Source organism: Salminus brasiliensis, chromosome 10 (genome assembly GCF_030463535.1).
Source record: "Salminus brasiliensis chromosome 10, fSalBra1.hap2, whole genome shotgun sequence".
Taxonomy (NCBI): Eukaryota; Metazoa; Chordata; class Actinopteri; order Characiformes; family Bryconidae; genus Salminus; species Salminus brasiliensis.
Window position 1 is genome coordinate 32,040,522 of NC_132887.1, and position 18,224 is coordinate 32,058,745.

The 18,224-nt window shown below is 38.7% G+C and overlaps 1 protein-coding gene across 2 annotated transcripts in view; it reads right to left on the minus strand.

The window, feature by feature from the left end:
• mdga2a (MAM domain containing glycosylphosphatidylinositol anchor 2a) overlaps positions 1 to 18,224 on the minus strand; it is a 194,436-nt gene that overhangs the window by 131,052 nt on the left and 45,160 nt on the right. For both annotated transcript variants that reach the window (XM_072689830.1, XM_072689829.1), the window contains exon 2: positions 8,636 to 8,775. In XM_072689830.1, coding sequence (XP_072545931.1) covers positions 8,636 to 8,775 — 140 coding nt within the window. The remainder of the gene's footprint in view (positions 1 to 8,635; positions 8,776 to 18,224) is intronic.

Sequence of the window (18,224 nt, forward strand, 5' to 3'; positions counted from 1 at the left end):
AGCATGCTCAGTTGTGTTGAGGTCGCATTGCATTTCATGCCTTAAGAAGCTCTTGGGTTGCCATCCAATCAGTTTTGCAGCAGCCCATGCCATAACACTGCCTCCACCATGTTTGATATATGATGTGGTATGCTTCGTGTCATGAGCCCTTCCTTTCTTCTTCATACTTATCCTCCGGTTCATTTTGGTTTAATTCTTTCATTTTTAAGATGTTTTTGAGAGTAACCAGTGGTTTGAATCTTGAGGTCTGCATTTACATTCATTAGGGCGTCTCTTGATTGTGGACTTTGACATTAAGTCCACCCCCTCAAGTGTTCTTGAGTTGATTAGATGTTACAACGGGTTTCTGTTAACGGAAAAAAGAAATCTGCAATCTTCAGCTTCAGTTGTCTTTTGTGACCTTCCATGTCTTGGCGTTGCTGAGCTTGCCAGTTCATTCTTTAATTTTTAGGAATGTACCAAATTATTGACCACCCCTAAAGTTATCTTATTGTTTATTTTGCATTTGCAATGTTATACAGATGTGCATGTATAAAATTATGCATGCCTAAAAATCTGACATTTAATACAGACTAAAGAAAATTCAAATTGGCTTCTCAAAATGTGTTTGGTGTGTATGAGCGTGTCTCTAAAGTGACTGCTACAGGGTTACAGGGCAACTATCCTAGGTGGTTGCACTGGGGTTGATTGATGGTTGCTATGAGGGTGCATGGGGGTTTCTGTGATATCCTAGATGGTTGCTATGGTGTTGCTAGGTAGTTGCTATGCGATCCTAGGTGATTGCTAAGGATTTGATAAATGGTTGCTAGGTGGCTGTATGGTTCCACTAGGTTGTTGCTATTGTATCGCAAGTGGTTGCTAAGGTGTTGATATGTGATTCATATGGAGATGCTAGCATGTTGCTATAGCATCCCAGGTAGTTGCTATGGTGTTTAGTGGCTTTTAGGCAGATACTATCATATTCCAGGGGTTGCTAAGGTGTTGCTATGTGGTCCCTAAGGCTTTGGTATCCCATGTGGCTGTTGAGCAGTTGCTATATTATCTCAGGTGGTTGGTAGGATGTTGTTAGGTGGTTGCTCTGGTATTGGTTGCCAAAGTGTTGTTAGGCTCTTGCTATTGTACCCTGGTAGGTAGTTAAGGTATTACCATGTGGTAGTGAGGTGTTGTGTTTGTGGTGAGGAGTGTGTGGTGTGTGGTTTAGCGTTGTGTATTTTTATGGTTAATTTAGCTGATTTGCTGAGAGCACTGCAAACCTCAGGTTCTGTCACGTGTGAAATAACGAACATCAGTCTCCTTCATTAATCTCCTTCAGTTGGCGACATATTCCAGTGTCATCTGATTATCGAATCATTTGATCATCTCTGTGTTCTTCACTCTCCGGACATTCTTAGGTACACTGGCCAAATGATTGACTTAAGATCTGCTAGAATCAACCAAATCCACTTATACCTAGAAATTTACAGGCTTGTGAAATAGCAGCTGGGGACAGTTCTCGGTGTATGACATGGGTATGAATTATATAGCCTAGGCCATCACATTAATCTGTAAGAAATAATGGTGAACACTGTTAGTTATTATAGTCTGTTCATCTCACTACCTCACTCTGAAAGCCGTCAGGTATCCACGGGAGTGTTCTTTCATTCTGTTAGGGTCTAAAATCGCTGCTTCATTCATTAGCCCACTGGCAACACCGTTTCTGGCTGTATTTTAAGGAATGCAAAACACCAAGTCTAAGCCTGCCATGCCCTATTCATGTCAAAGTATGATTTGGTTATGCAAATTTTTATGGGTCTATCTTGCACCACGATTGTACCGGTACATTATCTGACTTGCCAAGGACTATCTAGACAGTTTGTGTCAGCCTCCTTTCTCCTCTTTTCAATGAGCCATTTCCACCCAGGGGCTTGCCGTTACATGAATATCATCTGGCTAGTGGACCTTTTCAGATGCACTGAAACAAGCATGCCTAGCACTTACATTACATTATAAGTATTGGGACTCCAGCCCATTCAGTGTTTCTTCTGGTTTATTCAGGGTTTGTTGGAGTAACAGTCTCCACTGTCCAAAGAAGACGTTCTACTAGAATTTGCATTGCTGTGTGGATTTGATTGTATTTACCGACAAGTGTTACAAGTTTTGTGTTGAATCTAGCTAACAAACCTAATTTACATTGGTTGAGTAAAGCCTAGTCAAAGACTAGCTATAAAAAGCCTTCTTTAACCTATCCGTTCTCACTGATTTTAAAGCAACATTATGCAGCATTTTACCTTAAAATAACAGCTTCAAAATCACATTGATGCTCTACTGATCTGTAATAGGGAGAGAAGCACCTATATTGTTACTAGAAATTGCAATCCTGTATCTCCCAGTTTGTCCAGAAATGCATGTAAAGTGTGTCTTTTAGAGGTGGCTTAATTACAAATGACAATTCCCGACTAAGGAGGAATGCTCATCTTATGAGAAGAGTTTAAATGAAAAAACTGCTTATTTAAAATGTATTTGTTTTTATACATTCTCACAAATGTAAGTGTGACCAAATTCACCAACAGGTTAGGGCTACATGATGTTTTCAAGCTGGGAAGGTGACAGCTTGCTAATGTATTACTTAACTTGTCATCATTGAATGTCATTGAACAGTTCATCGAGCTTTGAAAAGAACATTAAGTGAAAATTCTGCTCCATCACCTAACAGACACCTTGCTGGCTAGCATTACACTGAGGGCCTTCCTACTCATTCTTATTTGTTTCTTGGGCTTCCAACTGAAATATTAAGTCATTGTGTTTAAAACAATTTTAGAAAGTCAGTTAGCTTAATAGGCTCATATGCTGGTGATGAATATAAATGTATTACATTTTTATTAAATGAAAGGGAGTATGTCATCATAAGTCACCTCTGAATAGCTTGACTGACAAGCTGCAAAACTCCTTCCAACAGTCATCAATTACAGGGCTTTCTACCACTAAATTTAACCCAATATGGATTGAGCTATACACAACTATCATAAATTTTTCCTTAAACATTTCTTATGTAATAAATACATATATATATATATATGTATATATATATATATATATATATATATATATATATATATATATATATATATACATACCAACACCAATGCCATACATTTGAACAAAACTTGGCATAAATATTTATATTTCTTAATATATTTCATGTACATAATTAGGTTCATATATATTTGGGCAGTGACATTTTTTTGTATTTTGCCTCTGTACACCACCTTGATGGATTTTAAATGAAGCAATTAGTATGTGATTGAAGTGCAGACCTCCAGCATTAATCCAATGGGTTTTAAATAAATAATGCTTTAATCGTTTAGGATTTACACACATTTTTTTTTTACATAGACCCTGATTTTCATAGGCTCAAAAGCAATTGGGCAAACTAGTATAATTATAAATAAGGATTACTGTTAATACTCCGACGTAACTCCAATACAGTCAGTCACTCTGAAGTCCATGGACATTATCAAACACAGAGTTTCCTTCTTTGAGATTCTTTGCCAGACATTTACTGCAGCCGTCTTCTGTGCCTTCAGGTTTGTCTTCAGTCAGAGAAAAGCAGCTCAACTGGGTTGAGGTCAGGTGACTGACATCTATTTAGGAACATTCATTTTCTTTGCCTTATAGAAGCTTTTGGGTTGCTTGGGATGTGCACATAAATAACATAAATAACTCTTTATTATTTATGTGCATATCTTGCTGGATTGCTGGAATGTTTGAAATGTGCATGCCACATTGAGTACAACCAACTAGGAATGCACTGATCTGATACTAGGATCAGATATGTGTCCTGATGCTAACAAAATTAGCTAAATGGGGTATCAGAAAATTAGGCTGATCCACAGGAACAATACACTCACTGAACCTGATTGCTGCACCGTCTTATAGGTTACCGTAGAGTAACCTATAGACATCATACACATATACAACCATACACAACAACACTTACCCTATCTAACAGCATAGCAACGCCATCAACCTGTCATCAAATATCAGTGGGTAAACCAGCTCTGAAAAACAGTTTCTGTCGTTTTTCAGTGATAAAGAGAGACACAAGCTCGACACGAAAGGACAGCCGAGAGCGAAGAGGGGAGGGGGTAATGACATCACCTCCACTGCTGGTTTGGTGGTTTGGTACTATTAATTCAACAATGATATCGGATCAGGTACGCAAAGTTTACATATTGGTATCGAAACAGAATAAAACGGTCTTGATGTCCCATCTGCAGTGCTTTTGGATTGGTGGAAATGTGAACCACATGCTTCCTAGTTTTGTGAAAAGCACAGGAAGAAAAAAACACCTGCCTTCCCTCCCACAGCGAGAGGAAAAGTCAGAGAACATGCCGAGACTAAACAGCGCAGCTGGCAAAAAGCACAGTGCACTGGGACAAACGTGACTCGTGACTGCAGCTCAAGCTCTGCCCGCATTTGTTTGGTGAGAGTGAGGTTTCTGAGCATGAGAGCAGACAGTGTGCAATGTTTTTTTTAGTGGTTTGAACACATTCAGAATACCTGAGCCAATGGCAGAGCTTGAGTAAGCAGCCATCAATGCAACAAATGCTTAGAAAAGCAGTACATTATTAACAAAATAAAAAAATAACAGCTTATAATGTAGCTTCCTCCACCACTCTGTTCTATACCCTTCAGAATCCATCCTGCTACTGGCATCACCATAAAACACCAGCGAACCAGTTCTACTGGAAGCCATACATGATCATGCCATAACACTGCCTCCATGTTTGACCATGTCTAATCTGGCCTTTCTGATCTGCAGTGTTATAAATAATTCTCTCTGTACTTATCTTCATGACGACATTTCTTGATTCTAGAATTTATACGTATAGCTCCTTGAGAGTGTTCTTGACTTGAGTAGAGCCAATCATTCATCATTACTCTCACCATCTCCACTATGATTATGTTAGTTATACTATATTATGATAATTATTAAATAATTAAATCATAATTTATAAGTAGTTCTGATCAATAGAGGATGAGTCCCCATTCCGAGTCTTGATTCCTCCCAAGGTTTCTTCCTTATGAGAAATGTGCTTCATCCAATCCACAATCCAGTCTAGAGTCTTCTTTCAGCTCTTGGAAAAGTGGCTACACCTTCCAAAAGGGTTTACTTAAAACAGATGATGATCATGGAATGGCTCCTAGACTTATGTATATCTATGAACATCCTTCTTAGATCTGCACTGAGCTCCTTCGATTTTCCCATTGTGAGACTGTGTTGATTTAAGAAAACCCTGAAAATTAAATAATAATAAAAATAAGCATTTTATTTTAGTTGCACCCACTGCTAGTCACTGAAGAGAAGTATTGCCAGTAGAATAGGACTCTCTGGAGCAGATACACATGAACCTATTGGCACCATGTCTAAAGTGTGAGATAGATGGGTATAAACTCTTAAGGTGATTTGAGGAACATCTTTTCCTCAAATCTTTTTCTTGAAGGTTTCTTAATAGTTTCAAACTGAAGAACCTTCAAAGGTCTCTCAATGATCTTAGGCTTTTAACAGTAAAGCAATGTTTCAAGGCACAACAAAGATCAGTTACTTCTGTATTAATCAGTTCCTTCTGTATTAATCTATTAAATGAAATAATCGGACCAACTGATCGATTATGCATATAGATGTTAATAATTATCAATATTAAACCCAGTTCTTTATTTAAGTTCTGATCAATATCTGGGTGTACTGAACTAAGAGCTGCATATTGAGCGATACAGATGGTCCATCTTTCCCTTCACAAAACGAACCATGTGAAGCATGTGGTTCACATTTCTACCAATCCAAAAGCACTGCAGATGGGACATAGAGGCAGGCTACAGACGTGCTGGTTGGTTGTACTTAATGTAGCATGGGCATTTCAATCAATCCAGTAATGCTGTGGGCAGGACGTAGGGTTAGACTACAGAAGTGAGTTTTTCTTGATTATGGTTGCATAAGTGGGGGTTTTCATGCAAGTATTGCTACAAAAAGTCCTACAGCAAATGACAAACCCCATCTATTAGAGCCTCTTAATCCACCCTAGCTTTGGTGGTTTCCAGGCTTAACCTAGTTGAGCTGCAACAGAGTCAACAAATGCAAATCCGACTCCACTGCAAATCAGACATAATCAATCCATTCAGTCTAGCACATGCAGATCATGCGCACTAGGGATAAGTGCTACTCAACAGAATGCTCTCTGATTTGACTTCTGAACATTTCTGTCAACAGTGGGATATTTTAGAAGTTTTGAATTCTGACAGTGTTGGCAGTAGACTCCTGGGGGAATCGTGGTGTGCTTCTGCAATTCTGCACATTCAGTGATTTCCCTTGTGGCCATCACTTTTCCTCCACTTGCTTGGTGAGACTATACTGCAAACACTGCATTGATGCCAACTTGAGAGGTGCAAAGAGTTGACTATCTAAAAAGACCTGTGAGCAAAAGAACAGGCAACCCCCTGCAAAGCATGAGCTTCAGAATTACGAGCACATAAGAAAGGGTAAAATGGAGCGTGCTGCAGTATGGTTTGGTGTACTTTTATAGGTCTTTCACAACATTTTATCACACTCCATTTACATGTACGTTTTTATGCAGGAAGGTAATGTTAATTCAGTGGAAAGAGGTTAAGTGTGAACACAAACCAGAGTTAATATCATGGTAAAGTTGATGCAGCAATTTACCCACACAAGGAAATTATTCCTTTCTATCAGGAGGGCTCATGTATGAACAGAAGCTGATACACAGAAAAAAACACAGTGGCATCTCATTTTTATTAGTCGGTTTTATGACTAAAAATACCTTGTAAGTATCTTTTTTACATGAGTAATAAGTGTAGGGATGTAGTGATGAAGTTTTTTTTTTTTTTGCCCCGATCCCTAATGTTAACCCTAATGTTGAGCCAGATACCGATTAGATTTTTTCATATCAAAGTAATATAGTAGTAATATAGACCCAAAACCCTTGGGTAAGATGTGCCATTGATAAACACCAGTAAAATCACTGTATAACTCCAGTTTCTAAACTCATGTATTTTGTTTGGTAGCCAGTTTAAATGACTGTTTTAAACTATATAGTATGTTTAACCCTCTGGAGTCTACAAACGTGCTGGCATGTCAAATGCGATGTTTCTCGATGTGTCTTTTAATATCTTTGTGATAACAGTGCAGAAATACCCTGGATCTGTAGAGCCCACCATCGAGCTGGGATTCACTTTTCTAACCCACATCATCATTAACCCACATCATTAAATGGCATTTTTAAAACCAGCAATGGCTAATGGAAGAGTGGTTAAAACCATCTTTTTCATATCAACTAACAAACACTCTTAACTGTTGTGCCTGTTGCCTTCTGCCACAGTGAGGAACTTACTTCCTTCCAAAAACGACACAAAAAATTCATTTGTGACCTTATTTCAGTGACCAAAAAAAGAGATTTATTTGAACTGATAAGTGCGGTGACGTTACCAGTTAGCAGCCAAAACTGAAATAGGCTGAAATCGGACACCATAAACAGTGCAGCACTTTTTTGTTTTGATCAGTGTAATAAGGTCACAAATGAACTATCTGTCTAGTCTGGTTTTTGAGCCCCTCACTGTGGCAGGAGGCAGCTGGAATCATGTTTGCTAATGGTGCCTAGGGGACGCCAAAGTGCACTCTGCTACAACAAAATTAAGGACAACTGGTTCGGATCAGGGCATCCCCAAATAAGAGGTTTGCTGCACGGCTGACATGGATTCCAAAGTGTTGGAGAGCAATTTAGAAAAGGAGGAGCTGCTGACTGTTCATGTTGTGAATGTCACAAGCTGCTTACTAAGAATTTAATGGCATGTATGAATGTGTGCAAGGCCATTGTTTCACTGATAGCCTGTACTGTATATAGTACTCTACGAAAGTACTGTGGTTATGAACTCCAGCAAAATACAAAGTAGTCTTCATGTGCACTCCTACAGTATTGACTAAAAGAGGTCATGCAAAGGAGTCCAAAAGAGCAGACGGTGTCTTTAGCATTTGTACAATATCAGCAATGCAACTACATATGAGTTTACAATCCAACAAAGTGAAAGAGTGGAATAAGGCATGGGTCAATATGCCCCATGAAATTTGAAAATATGAAAGAATTTACTCTTTGGCAGCCCAAACCCCGGGAGACTAAGCTAGGGCTGTTCAGAAATTAGACCTACAGCTCATACATACTTATAAAATTCTACAATACAAATAAATAAATGGACAGATAGATATACACGCATACAAGCTTAGCAATAAATAAATGAGCACTGAGCTAATACAATCATCTGTGCTGCGCTAAATAAATTTTTCGTGACATAATCTATAATGAAGACATAATTAACCTATGATAAAACGCACTAACCAAGCCTGCATTGGAATCCTCAGTTGTTTCCTATTGAACTGGAGAGAGAAAATGCCTGCAGTTCTGTACAATTTTAGAGCCCAGTATGAAAAGGCAGGATATGACTGCAGCCCAATTATCATGCACTACATACACACGTAACGGGCACCTAAAGCATAGTAAAGCATACTTGCTTTACCATGCAACCCATCCCACTCCATCTTAGGCTGAGGATCAAAGCGGGGAGGATGAGTAGGCAAAGCGAGGCTCACCTGAGGCCGTGGATGCCCTGAGACCAGGCAGACCAACTCCAGTGTCTCCCCCTCCCGGATAGTGTACACCCTTTCAGTGTAGCGTTCTTCCTCTACGTTGCATGCGTGGCCAGAGTGGATGATGCGAACGTTCGGAGGAGCTTCACACGTTGGAGAAACAGAGAAACGGGGGAAAAAAGAAACTGTGAGATTCCGGACAAAGTCGGGTGATGGTGTAAAAATCTAACATCAGAAAACACAGTGTGTAAAATAACCGACATACCATCTTCTACCAGTTATTATGAAGTTTATGCAAATAGTCTTCCCTGGTTATTGCTGACTGTAGACCCTCTTATTAAAGGACTGATTATATGCTTGATATAGAACCTCATCAGTTCATGTCATTACCAAGATGTATGAAAAAAAGCCGCCTTAGCCACACAAGACCAAATCAAATGAAGAGTGAGAGGCTGCAATTGTTTACCTCCAAGTGAGACGTAGGCTAATTAACAGTACACCAGAGGCTTGCTCATGTAAGACAATCTGAGACTTGCATAGAGCCCCTAAAAACATTACTGTAAGCATTATCTTATTCATATTACATAGTTGAAGTTAGCCAGCTGAAGAACCTAGCCAGGCCCCCAACTGAGCATGGTCAGAGCTCAGTGCAGTAAATCCCTAAAGCCATGTTTAAACACTGAGCCACGAGAGCAGAGGTAAGCTAGTGTGAGGAGCCTCATTTTGAAACAGGCTGTGTGTAAATTCAAACTCAAACAGACTCCACTACTATCACTCCACTCATGTCACTTATACAAACAGACAAAATAAACGTTAATAATACAAACACACAGACGGTCAAAATAAGTCCCTAATACGAACAATGTCAAAATTAAAATCCCTTACACAAATGAACAAACAGACTGTCAAAATAAAAATTACTAATACAAACAGAACATGTCAAAATAAAAATTACTAATACAAACAGAACATGTCAAAATAAAAGTCACTACTACAAACAGACAATGTCAAAGTAAGTCACTAATACAAACAGACCACTACAAGCCACTACAACAAATGAACAGTCAAAATAAGTCAGTAATACAAACAGAACATGTCAAAATAAAAGTCACTACTACAAACAGACAATGTCAAAGTAAGTCACTAATGCAAACAGACCACTACAAGCCACTACAACAAATGAACAGTCAAAATAAGTCAGTAATACAAACAGGCCATGTCAAAATAAAAGTCACTAATACAAACAGACCATGTCAAAATAAAAGTCACTAATACAAACAGACCATGTCAAAAAAAGTTACTAATACAGACAGTGTCAAAAATAAATGTCACTAAAACAAAAGAAAAAACATTCAAATAAAAATGCTAAAATTAGTGTCTCACATCTGTCATTTTTCTTTCTCAAGCACCATTATCCAATTATCCAATACATCACTGCTGTCCAATGAAAAACATGCATCTTATGTTTAACATGTATTTTTATCCATGGTTTGAACCCTTTAGCTGCCCTGAACACTGTGTAAATAATTCTGGATGAACAGACCAATTACTTGGTTCACATTACTTGGAAAAAAACCTATTTATAATAATATAAACCTAAATATAAACCTATATATATGAGGCTGCATATGATACATCACCCTTATTAGCTTGTCTGTTTAATTTGAAACATAATTAGTATATGATGAGTGATTTCAGCATTCAAATACAGGCGCTATAAATACTATCCCCGTAAATACACACCTACTTTTACCCCCAACAGAAAACTACATATTTTCACACTTTTCTGCAAACAGTTACATAAACTTCAGGGACAAGCAGCACAAACTGTGGTCTGAAAGAAAACATAGGTAAACGAGGATGACATTGCCTGGAATGAAGACATTAAAAAGATCTGAAAAGGCACAATGGGCTACTGTTGAACATTTGGGCAACAAACACAAACATCTCTGACAAGCATTATGTTGCAAGTCTTCAGTGGACACCAAAAAAGGCAAAAAATAAAAGTATTCCCTTCATGTGTGCCAGATGCTTGCTCTGTGCCCTGGCCTAGTTTCACATTTCTATTTTTAGAGGAACAGTTCTCCACTCCCCTCCTATGACTCTGCTAATGTCCTGCTCTGTAATACGAAGACTTCCTGAGGCAGCCACTATTCTACAGCCCCCTAAAAGGCTGTGCCAAAGGTGGTCTCTAGATTATTACTGCTTAATGAGCCTGGTTCTAGTAGTCCGTCAAGTCAACGAAGCTATTTGGTGTGAAAAAAAAGCTAATTTATCATAGATGGCAGTCCAACCACCTGAATCAGAATGACGATGTATTGGCGGCTTTCTGTGCAAGTAACTACCTATTAAGGTAAGCTAAGGTTACATGTGGACAGCTATCACAGATAAATGCATTAAGATGTGGTATATATAGACTTGACATTCAATATAAATGCATAATAAATGATTATGGTATCAGCAAATATTTGCTTAGACATAGGTTTAATATTTGACTAATTATTTAAATCAATATTTTGATGGGGTGTATATTATATTCCATAAAAGCTGAATGTTTAGGTGAATATTGGATGAAATCATAAATAAATGTTCTAATGCTAATCCAGACAGCTGCAGTCAAAATTTCTACATTTCATAAATGTGTATGTGGCAATATTAGCATCCGTAGATTGGCCAGATTCATAAAACCTAATGCAGACTTCTATTCAAGTTCATTTCATAAAATTCCAGGGCAATTTCTCATACATCTGTCTTTTACCACCATGGTATTATTACACATGACATCAGCAACAGCCAATTACAAACGACTTGTTAATGCTCTCATGTTCAGCGTCGGATAAATGTAAGAAAAAAAATTTATCTTTTCATTATATATTATTGACCAATGACCCATGCATGATGTCCAAAATGAACTACTTCTAATAAGGGGAGTAGAATTATGGGTATAGATAATACAGCACCAAATAAATTACAAATAATAAATAAATAAATGAATGAATAAGTGTACATACAAAAACCTTATAGATAATTATATTCAAAACCTACAGAAAAGTAATCTGTGTTATTACTGGGGCCCTTCACTATTCAGTTCATCCTCGTAATTATTTTTTGGTATGACAGCATGGTTTACAAATTGCTACTGGCACATGCAAATAAATATATGGGATTGTTTTTGTTCTTTACATATTTTATTGCTGTTTCTAATTATTATTATCATGTAATAATGTAAGAAGCTTGGAGGCGGAGGCCGACGTAAATGCAGGTTTTTAATGCTATGAAAACTAAACAGGACAAACAGAACACAAAGAAATACAAACAAGGCAACAAACCAGATAAAGAAACAGAAACGGAACAAAACAGGCCAAGCTAACACACTGTGAACTGCCATGACGATGAACCAACATGATCATGCACGTGATCGAGTACTTACACACATGGACAAAATTGTTGGTACCCCTCGGTTAATGAAAGAAAAATGGTCACAGAAATAACTTGAATCTGACAAAAGTAATATTAGATAAGAATTCTATGAAAATTAACAAATGAAAATCCGACACTGATTTTAAACCATGCTTCAACAGAATTATTTTAAAAAGTAAGCTCATTAAACAGGCTTGGACAAAAATGATGGTACCCCTGAAAATAATGTGAACAAAGGGACATAAAATCAAGGTGTGTCCACTAATTAGCATCACAGGTGTCTACAATCTTGTAACCAGTCAGTGGGCCTATATATAGGGCTATAGGTAGTCACTGTGCTGTTTGGTGACATGGTGTATACCATACTCAACATAGACCAGAGGAAGCGAAGGAAAGAGTTGTCTCAGGAGATTAGAAAGACAACTATAGACAAGCAAGTTAAAGGTAAAGGTTATAAGACCATTTCCAAGCAGCTTGATGTTCCTGTGACTACAATCACACATATTAGTCAGACATTTAAGATCATGGGACTGTAGCCAACCTCCCTGGATTAAAGGTCAACTTCAAGCTCAAGGAACATCAGTGTTAGATCGCACCATCGCTTCTGAAGCCCCAAAGTTTCTGGGAGAATGTCCTATGGACAGATGAGACAAAATTGAACTTTTCGCCAAGGCTTTTCAGCTCTATGTTCACAGATGGAAAAATAAAGCATATCAAGAAAAAAACAATGTCCCTACTGTGAAATATGGAGGAGGCTCTGTTATGTTCTGGGGCTGCTTTACTGAATCTGTGCAGGGTACAATGAAATCACAAGACTACCACGGGATTCTAGAGAGAAATGTGCTGCCCAATGTCAGAAAGCTTGGTTGCAGGTCATGGGTCTTGCAAAAGGATAATGACCCAAAACACACAACTAAAAACACCCAAGAATGGCTAAGAGGAAAACATTGGACTATTCTGAAGTGGCCTTCTATGAGCCCTGACCTAAATCCTATTGAGCATATTTGGAAGGAGCTGGAACATGCCGTCTGGAAAAGGCACCCTTCAAACCTGAGACAACTGGAGCAGTTTGCTCATGAGGAGTGGGACAAAATACCTGCTGAGAGGTGCAGAAGTCTCATAGACAGTTACAGGAATCGTTTGATTGTAGTGACTGCCTCAAAAGGTTGTGCAACAAAATATTAAGTTAATGGTACCATCATTTCTGTCCATGAGTTTATTTTTTAAAAATTTCTGCTGAAGCATGGTTGAAAAGCAATGTCTGACTTTCACAGTTTTTTTTCATAGCATTTTTATTTATTATTACTTTTGTCAGATTCAAGTTATTTCTGTGACCATTGTGGGTTTTTCTTTAATTAACTGAGGGGTACCAACAATTTTGTCCATGTGTGTATACAGACTAACAAGGGACACCTGGAACTAACAAGGGAGAGTGGCTACAGAGGAGGCACAGGTGGGAACACTAATGAACAGGAGGGGCTTGAGAGCACATGGTTACACAAAACAGAGGCAGGAATGACAGAACAGGGGCAGGCATGACATATTATCATTATTATTATTTAATATTAATAAAATATTACAATTATTGTTATTATAGCTGTTACTAACCATTGTTATTATTATTATTATTATCATCATCATCACTATTAATTTACCATTCATTGCATTTTTAAATACATTTGATTGATTTATTGTGCTTTTTAATACACCATAATCACTGCTGAATAATTATGTCCCTTTTTAATAAGAAGACAATGCTAAAAACACTCTTTTGGCAGCCCTGAAGGTTTCTAAAATTAAGTGATTGGTGCAGGAGTGCAGAGAGAATCTTTTTGAACACCATCTAGTGAATGAAGAGTGAATAAAAGTTTCATACCACTCAAAAATTTCAGGATGCGCTTAACAGAGTCACGTCAGCTTTATCGCCCGGTGCAGAGTGAATAATTTTCCTACAGCTTTGAGTGTACCCAGCATGCTCTCATCTACTCTGGGGAAAAAGCAACTGAGAACTCTCGTTCTTTTGAGAGGGTTCTGAGACTTGTTAGTACTGCACCTGAAGTGAAGACCAAAACTGTCATCTGTGTGGTGGACTGTCTTTGTTTAAACAATAAAACTCACATCCAAGAACTGCTTTTTACTTATATGAATATTTCACATAGACTGAAATAAAAACGGTTCACACTTACTTCCACTGAAAGCTAATAAGGTTTTGTTTTCTTTAATTCTCAGCCTCTTTATTGTTGCTACTCCGGGCTCGGCATAGCAACTGCGTTTTGTACCTTTGGTGAAGTTTATACCTTTGGACAAAGCTTGTATGAACTGCGTAATGCTGTGTAACTCGAGTCATATTTGTGTAAAACCCTGTAATACTTCTTTACCTCCTCAGTCCACATGCTCCTTTCACTTTCAGTGATGCTTCCATATCTCTTTTAGGGGTGGCTCAAAAAGCTTTCAATTACACTTCCTGACTGTAGGGGAGCCCAGGAGCAAGAAATAGCTATTCTCGCATAATGCTACTTTAACATCCAACCCTCAATCTGCTTTTTCACTTCTTCCTGAACAGGGTCACAGTGGGTTCTACCCGCAATCATTTGGGATCAGACTGTAGATATAGCTAATATACATAGCTCAACAAATAAACATGCAACTGTGAGATCTATAAAAGTGGAAAATGGGGCTGTTATTAAAATGACTTTTCTGTGTTTGAATATTGCCATGATCATATCCTATGGACAGCCCACAATTCCCATGTTGACGCATGTTGTATTTACAACAACACTTCATTCTACTAGATTAGCAATTCCAGCAATGAATAACACTGCAAACTTTCTGCTTCATTTCCTGGAATGCTGTTTGGTGTCTCTGAAAATCGCTCTTGGCTAGCGAGCTGTAGTTTCCTGCCCAGATCAATCAAGCCGGCAGGCGCATGATTGCCTTGTCCACTCTGGAGGCTGATTTGGGTGTGGAGCTGCAAGGTCGGGGGACCAGTGCAAATGAGAGGCTCAGGAAATTAGAACGTCTTCAGAAATCCCCTCCCAAATCACACACGCTTTGATTTTAACCATAATCTCTCCGTTTACCTCTGGAAAGGAAATAAACGTTTCAGCTCTATACGCATCCTCTCCCTCTTTCACTGTCACTCCACTCTTTCATCACAAAGATTTATGGTCAGTAACAAATGCAATTAACCTCTGCTACATTTCCACTGATTACAGATGGTCAATGCATAACACGGAAACGCTGTGGGGAGTAGTGAAAGCTTATTGTAATTACATAAATGGACAGGTGTCAATAAACTAATTGAGCAGAGCTTGTGGTAAGAGGCAGCGATAAAATGGGGAAATGGGCAAGGGTTTGCTGGACAACTGAATTTGATGGAACATGCAGCCCTTTCCACATTCGTAATTCTCAAGAAACTTTATGGAGTTAATTGAATGGGGGAACCTGGTAAACATTACACTGTTAAAAGTATAAGATCCTTGAGGGTTTTGCAGAGGTTCTCCAGTTTGAAAGGTGTCTTGAAGAACCTTCAAGAAAATGTTTTTAGAAGAATAAGATTTCTCAAAGCACCTTAAGAGGTTTCTCCACAGTTCCACAAAGCCAGTCAAAGTCAAATTTGTTAGTATAGCGCTTTTTACAACTGTTGTTGTCACAAAGCAGCTTTACATAATTAGTAATTAGTAAAAGACAGAAAAAAAAAGAAATAACATAAGAAGACATGAAAGATCTAAGACCCCCAGTGAGCAAGCCAACGGCGACAGTGGCAAGGAAAAACTCCCTCAGAGCTGGAGGAAGAAACCTTGGGAGGAACCAAGACTCACAAGGACCAATCCTCCTCTGGTAAGAATTATTTATAAATTATTTATAAAAGTTACCAAACAATCTATACTGTTGAACTGCTCTGATCATAATCATAATATAAAAATCATGGTGTAGTATAACTTAATATAGTCATGGCAGTGATGGTAAGAGTAATGAGAGTAATGATAGTTAATAGTGGTCATATTAATAGTGGCAGATAGTTAAGAGACCATTTAGGTTTTAACGTGGTCATTAGACAGGTAGCAGTGGTAGGAGAGTATGCCACTGGTCTGGAATGGGTGGTGGTGGGGGCGGGGCCTGCTGGTCGGACTGGTAGGTGTCAGCTGGTCTGACGCAGGTAGAGGGGACCTCAGTGGGCAGTTTTTCAGCAGGTCGGGCTGGGTGACCATTTACTCGGAGAAGGTAAAGAGAGCTTCATTAAAAGGAGAGAGCCAGAAGGTAACACAGACATGTTGAACTGCTGAACTGTACACAAACCTGAGTGATCGCGTATAAGCAGCGAGACGACAGCTCCAGCATCTCAGTATACTACAATTCCCTGTGTCCGCAAACCCATGAACCTACAACCTTTATCTAAGGGGAAACATTAATAATTTCCAAAAGCTAAACTAAACAGATGAGTTTTCAGCTTAGATTTAAAGATTGAGACTGTGTCTGAGTCCCAAACATTATCTGGAAGGTTATTCCAGAGTTGGGGGGCTTTATAAGAAAAGGCTCTTCCCCCTGCTAAGGCTTTCTGAATTTTGGGAACTACTAAAAAGCCAGCACCCTGAGATCTAAATGTTCTTGATGGTTCATAATATGCAATAAGATCTCGCAGGTACTCAGGAGCGAGGCCATGTAGGGCTTTATATGTTAATAGAAGAATTTTGTATTCAATACGGAATTTAACTGGAAGCCAATGAAGTTCTGATAGAACTGGACTGATATGGTCAAATTTTCTAGTTTTAGTAGGGACCCTGGCTGCAGCATTTTGAACTTTTTTTAAATAATTTTGAAAATTTATTGAGGTTCCTGCTGGAACAACTTGACAAACGTGCATTACAGTAATCTAGCCGGGAGGTAATAAAAGCGTGTACTAGCTATTCTGCAACCTGTAGAGATAAAGAGTTTCTTAGTTTGGCATTGTTCCTAAACTGCATAAAGGCTGTCCTACATATTAGCTATATGTTGCTCAAATGGTAGATCTGAATCGAATATGACGCCAAAAATTTTAGCTGCTAGACCAGGAATAATGGAATTCTCAGCCAAGTCTAACAATAGGTCAGATAGTTTATTTCTAGTGTCCTTTGGACCTAAAAGGAGAACCTCGCTTTTTTCACTGTTAGGAAAAAGGTACTTACATCCAGAGTTTTATATCCTTTACACAGTCCTCCTTAGATTCATTTTATTTAATCTAAATTTATCGTCAGGTTTGGCTGATATATAGAGCTGTGTGTCATCTGCATAACTCACTTTTAACAGTGTAATCTGTTTGTTTGTGATCTCCAATGGTCAGGACGCCACAGGACCATCACAGAGCAGCTGTTCGGGTGGTGGGTCATTCTCAGCACTGCAGGGACACTGGCATGGTTGTAGTGTGTTAGTAGTGTGTGTAGCACTGGTGGTAGGAGTGGATCAGACACAGCAGTGCTGCTGGAGTTTTTAAACACTGTGTCCACTCACTGTCCACACTACTGGACATTCCTACCTAGCTGTGAAGTGAGAGACAGAAGCACATCTATTGCTCCACAATTTGTATTGGTCCATCTTCAGTGGTCACAAGATGCTGCCCGCAGGATGCAGTTGGCTGGATATTTCTGTTTCTATTTCTCAGTCCAGCAGCACAACACACACTAACACACCTCCACCACCACATCAGTGTCACTGCAGTGCTGAGAATGACCCACCACCCAAATAACACCTGCTCTTTAGTGGTCCTGTGGAGCCCTTACCATTGAAGAACAGGGTGAAGGGAGGCTAACAAAGTATGCAGACAGATGAAGTACGGTCTGTAAAGCACTACAGAGTGCTCCTTTATGGTAAGTGGAGCTGATAGTATGAGTATAGAAATGAGGTTAATGTTATGGCTGATCGGTGTATAGGATTCTATTATTTTATTTAATTGCAGCAAAATTAAAAGGTGTCTGAGTATGTTTGTGCTCATGTGTTAATGTAAATATTAGTATCCAATACTAGGATCGAATATCGGTTACGATACTAACAAAATCAGCTGGCTGTGGTATTCGATAATTAGGCCAATCCACTGAGTGAACTCGATTCCTACACCACTGGTATTCTTGGCTTTATACGTCTGGATCAGAGTAACGTACAGAGATGATAAACATATTTTAGCAAACAGCCTATCTAA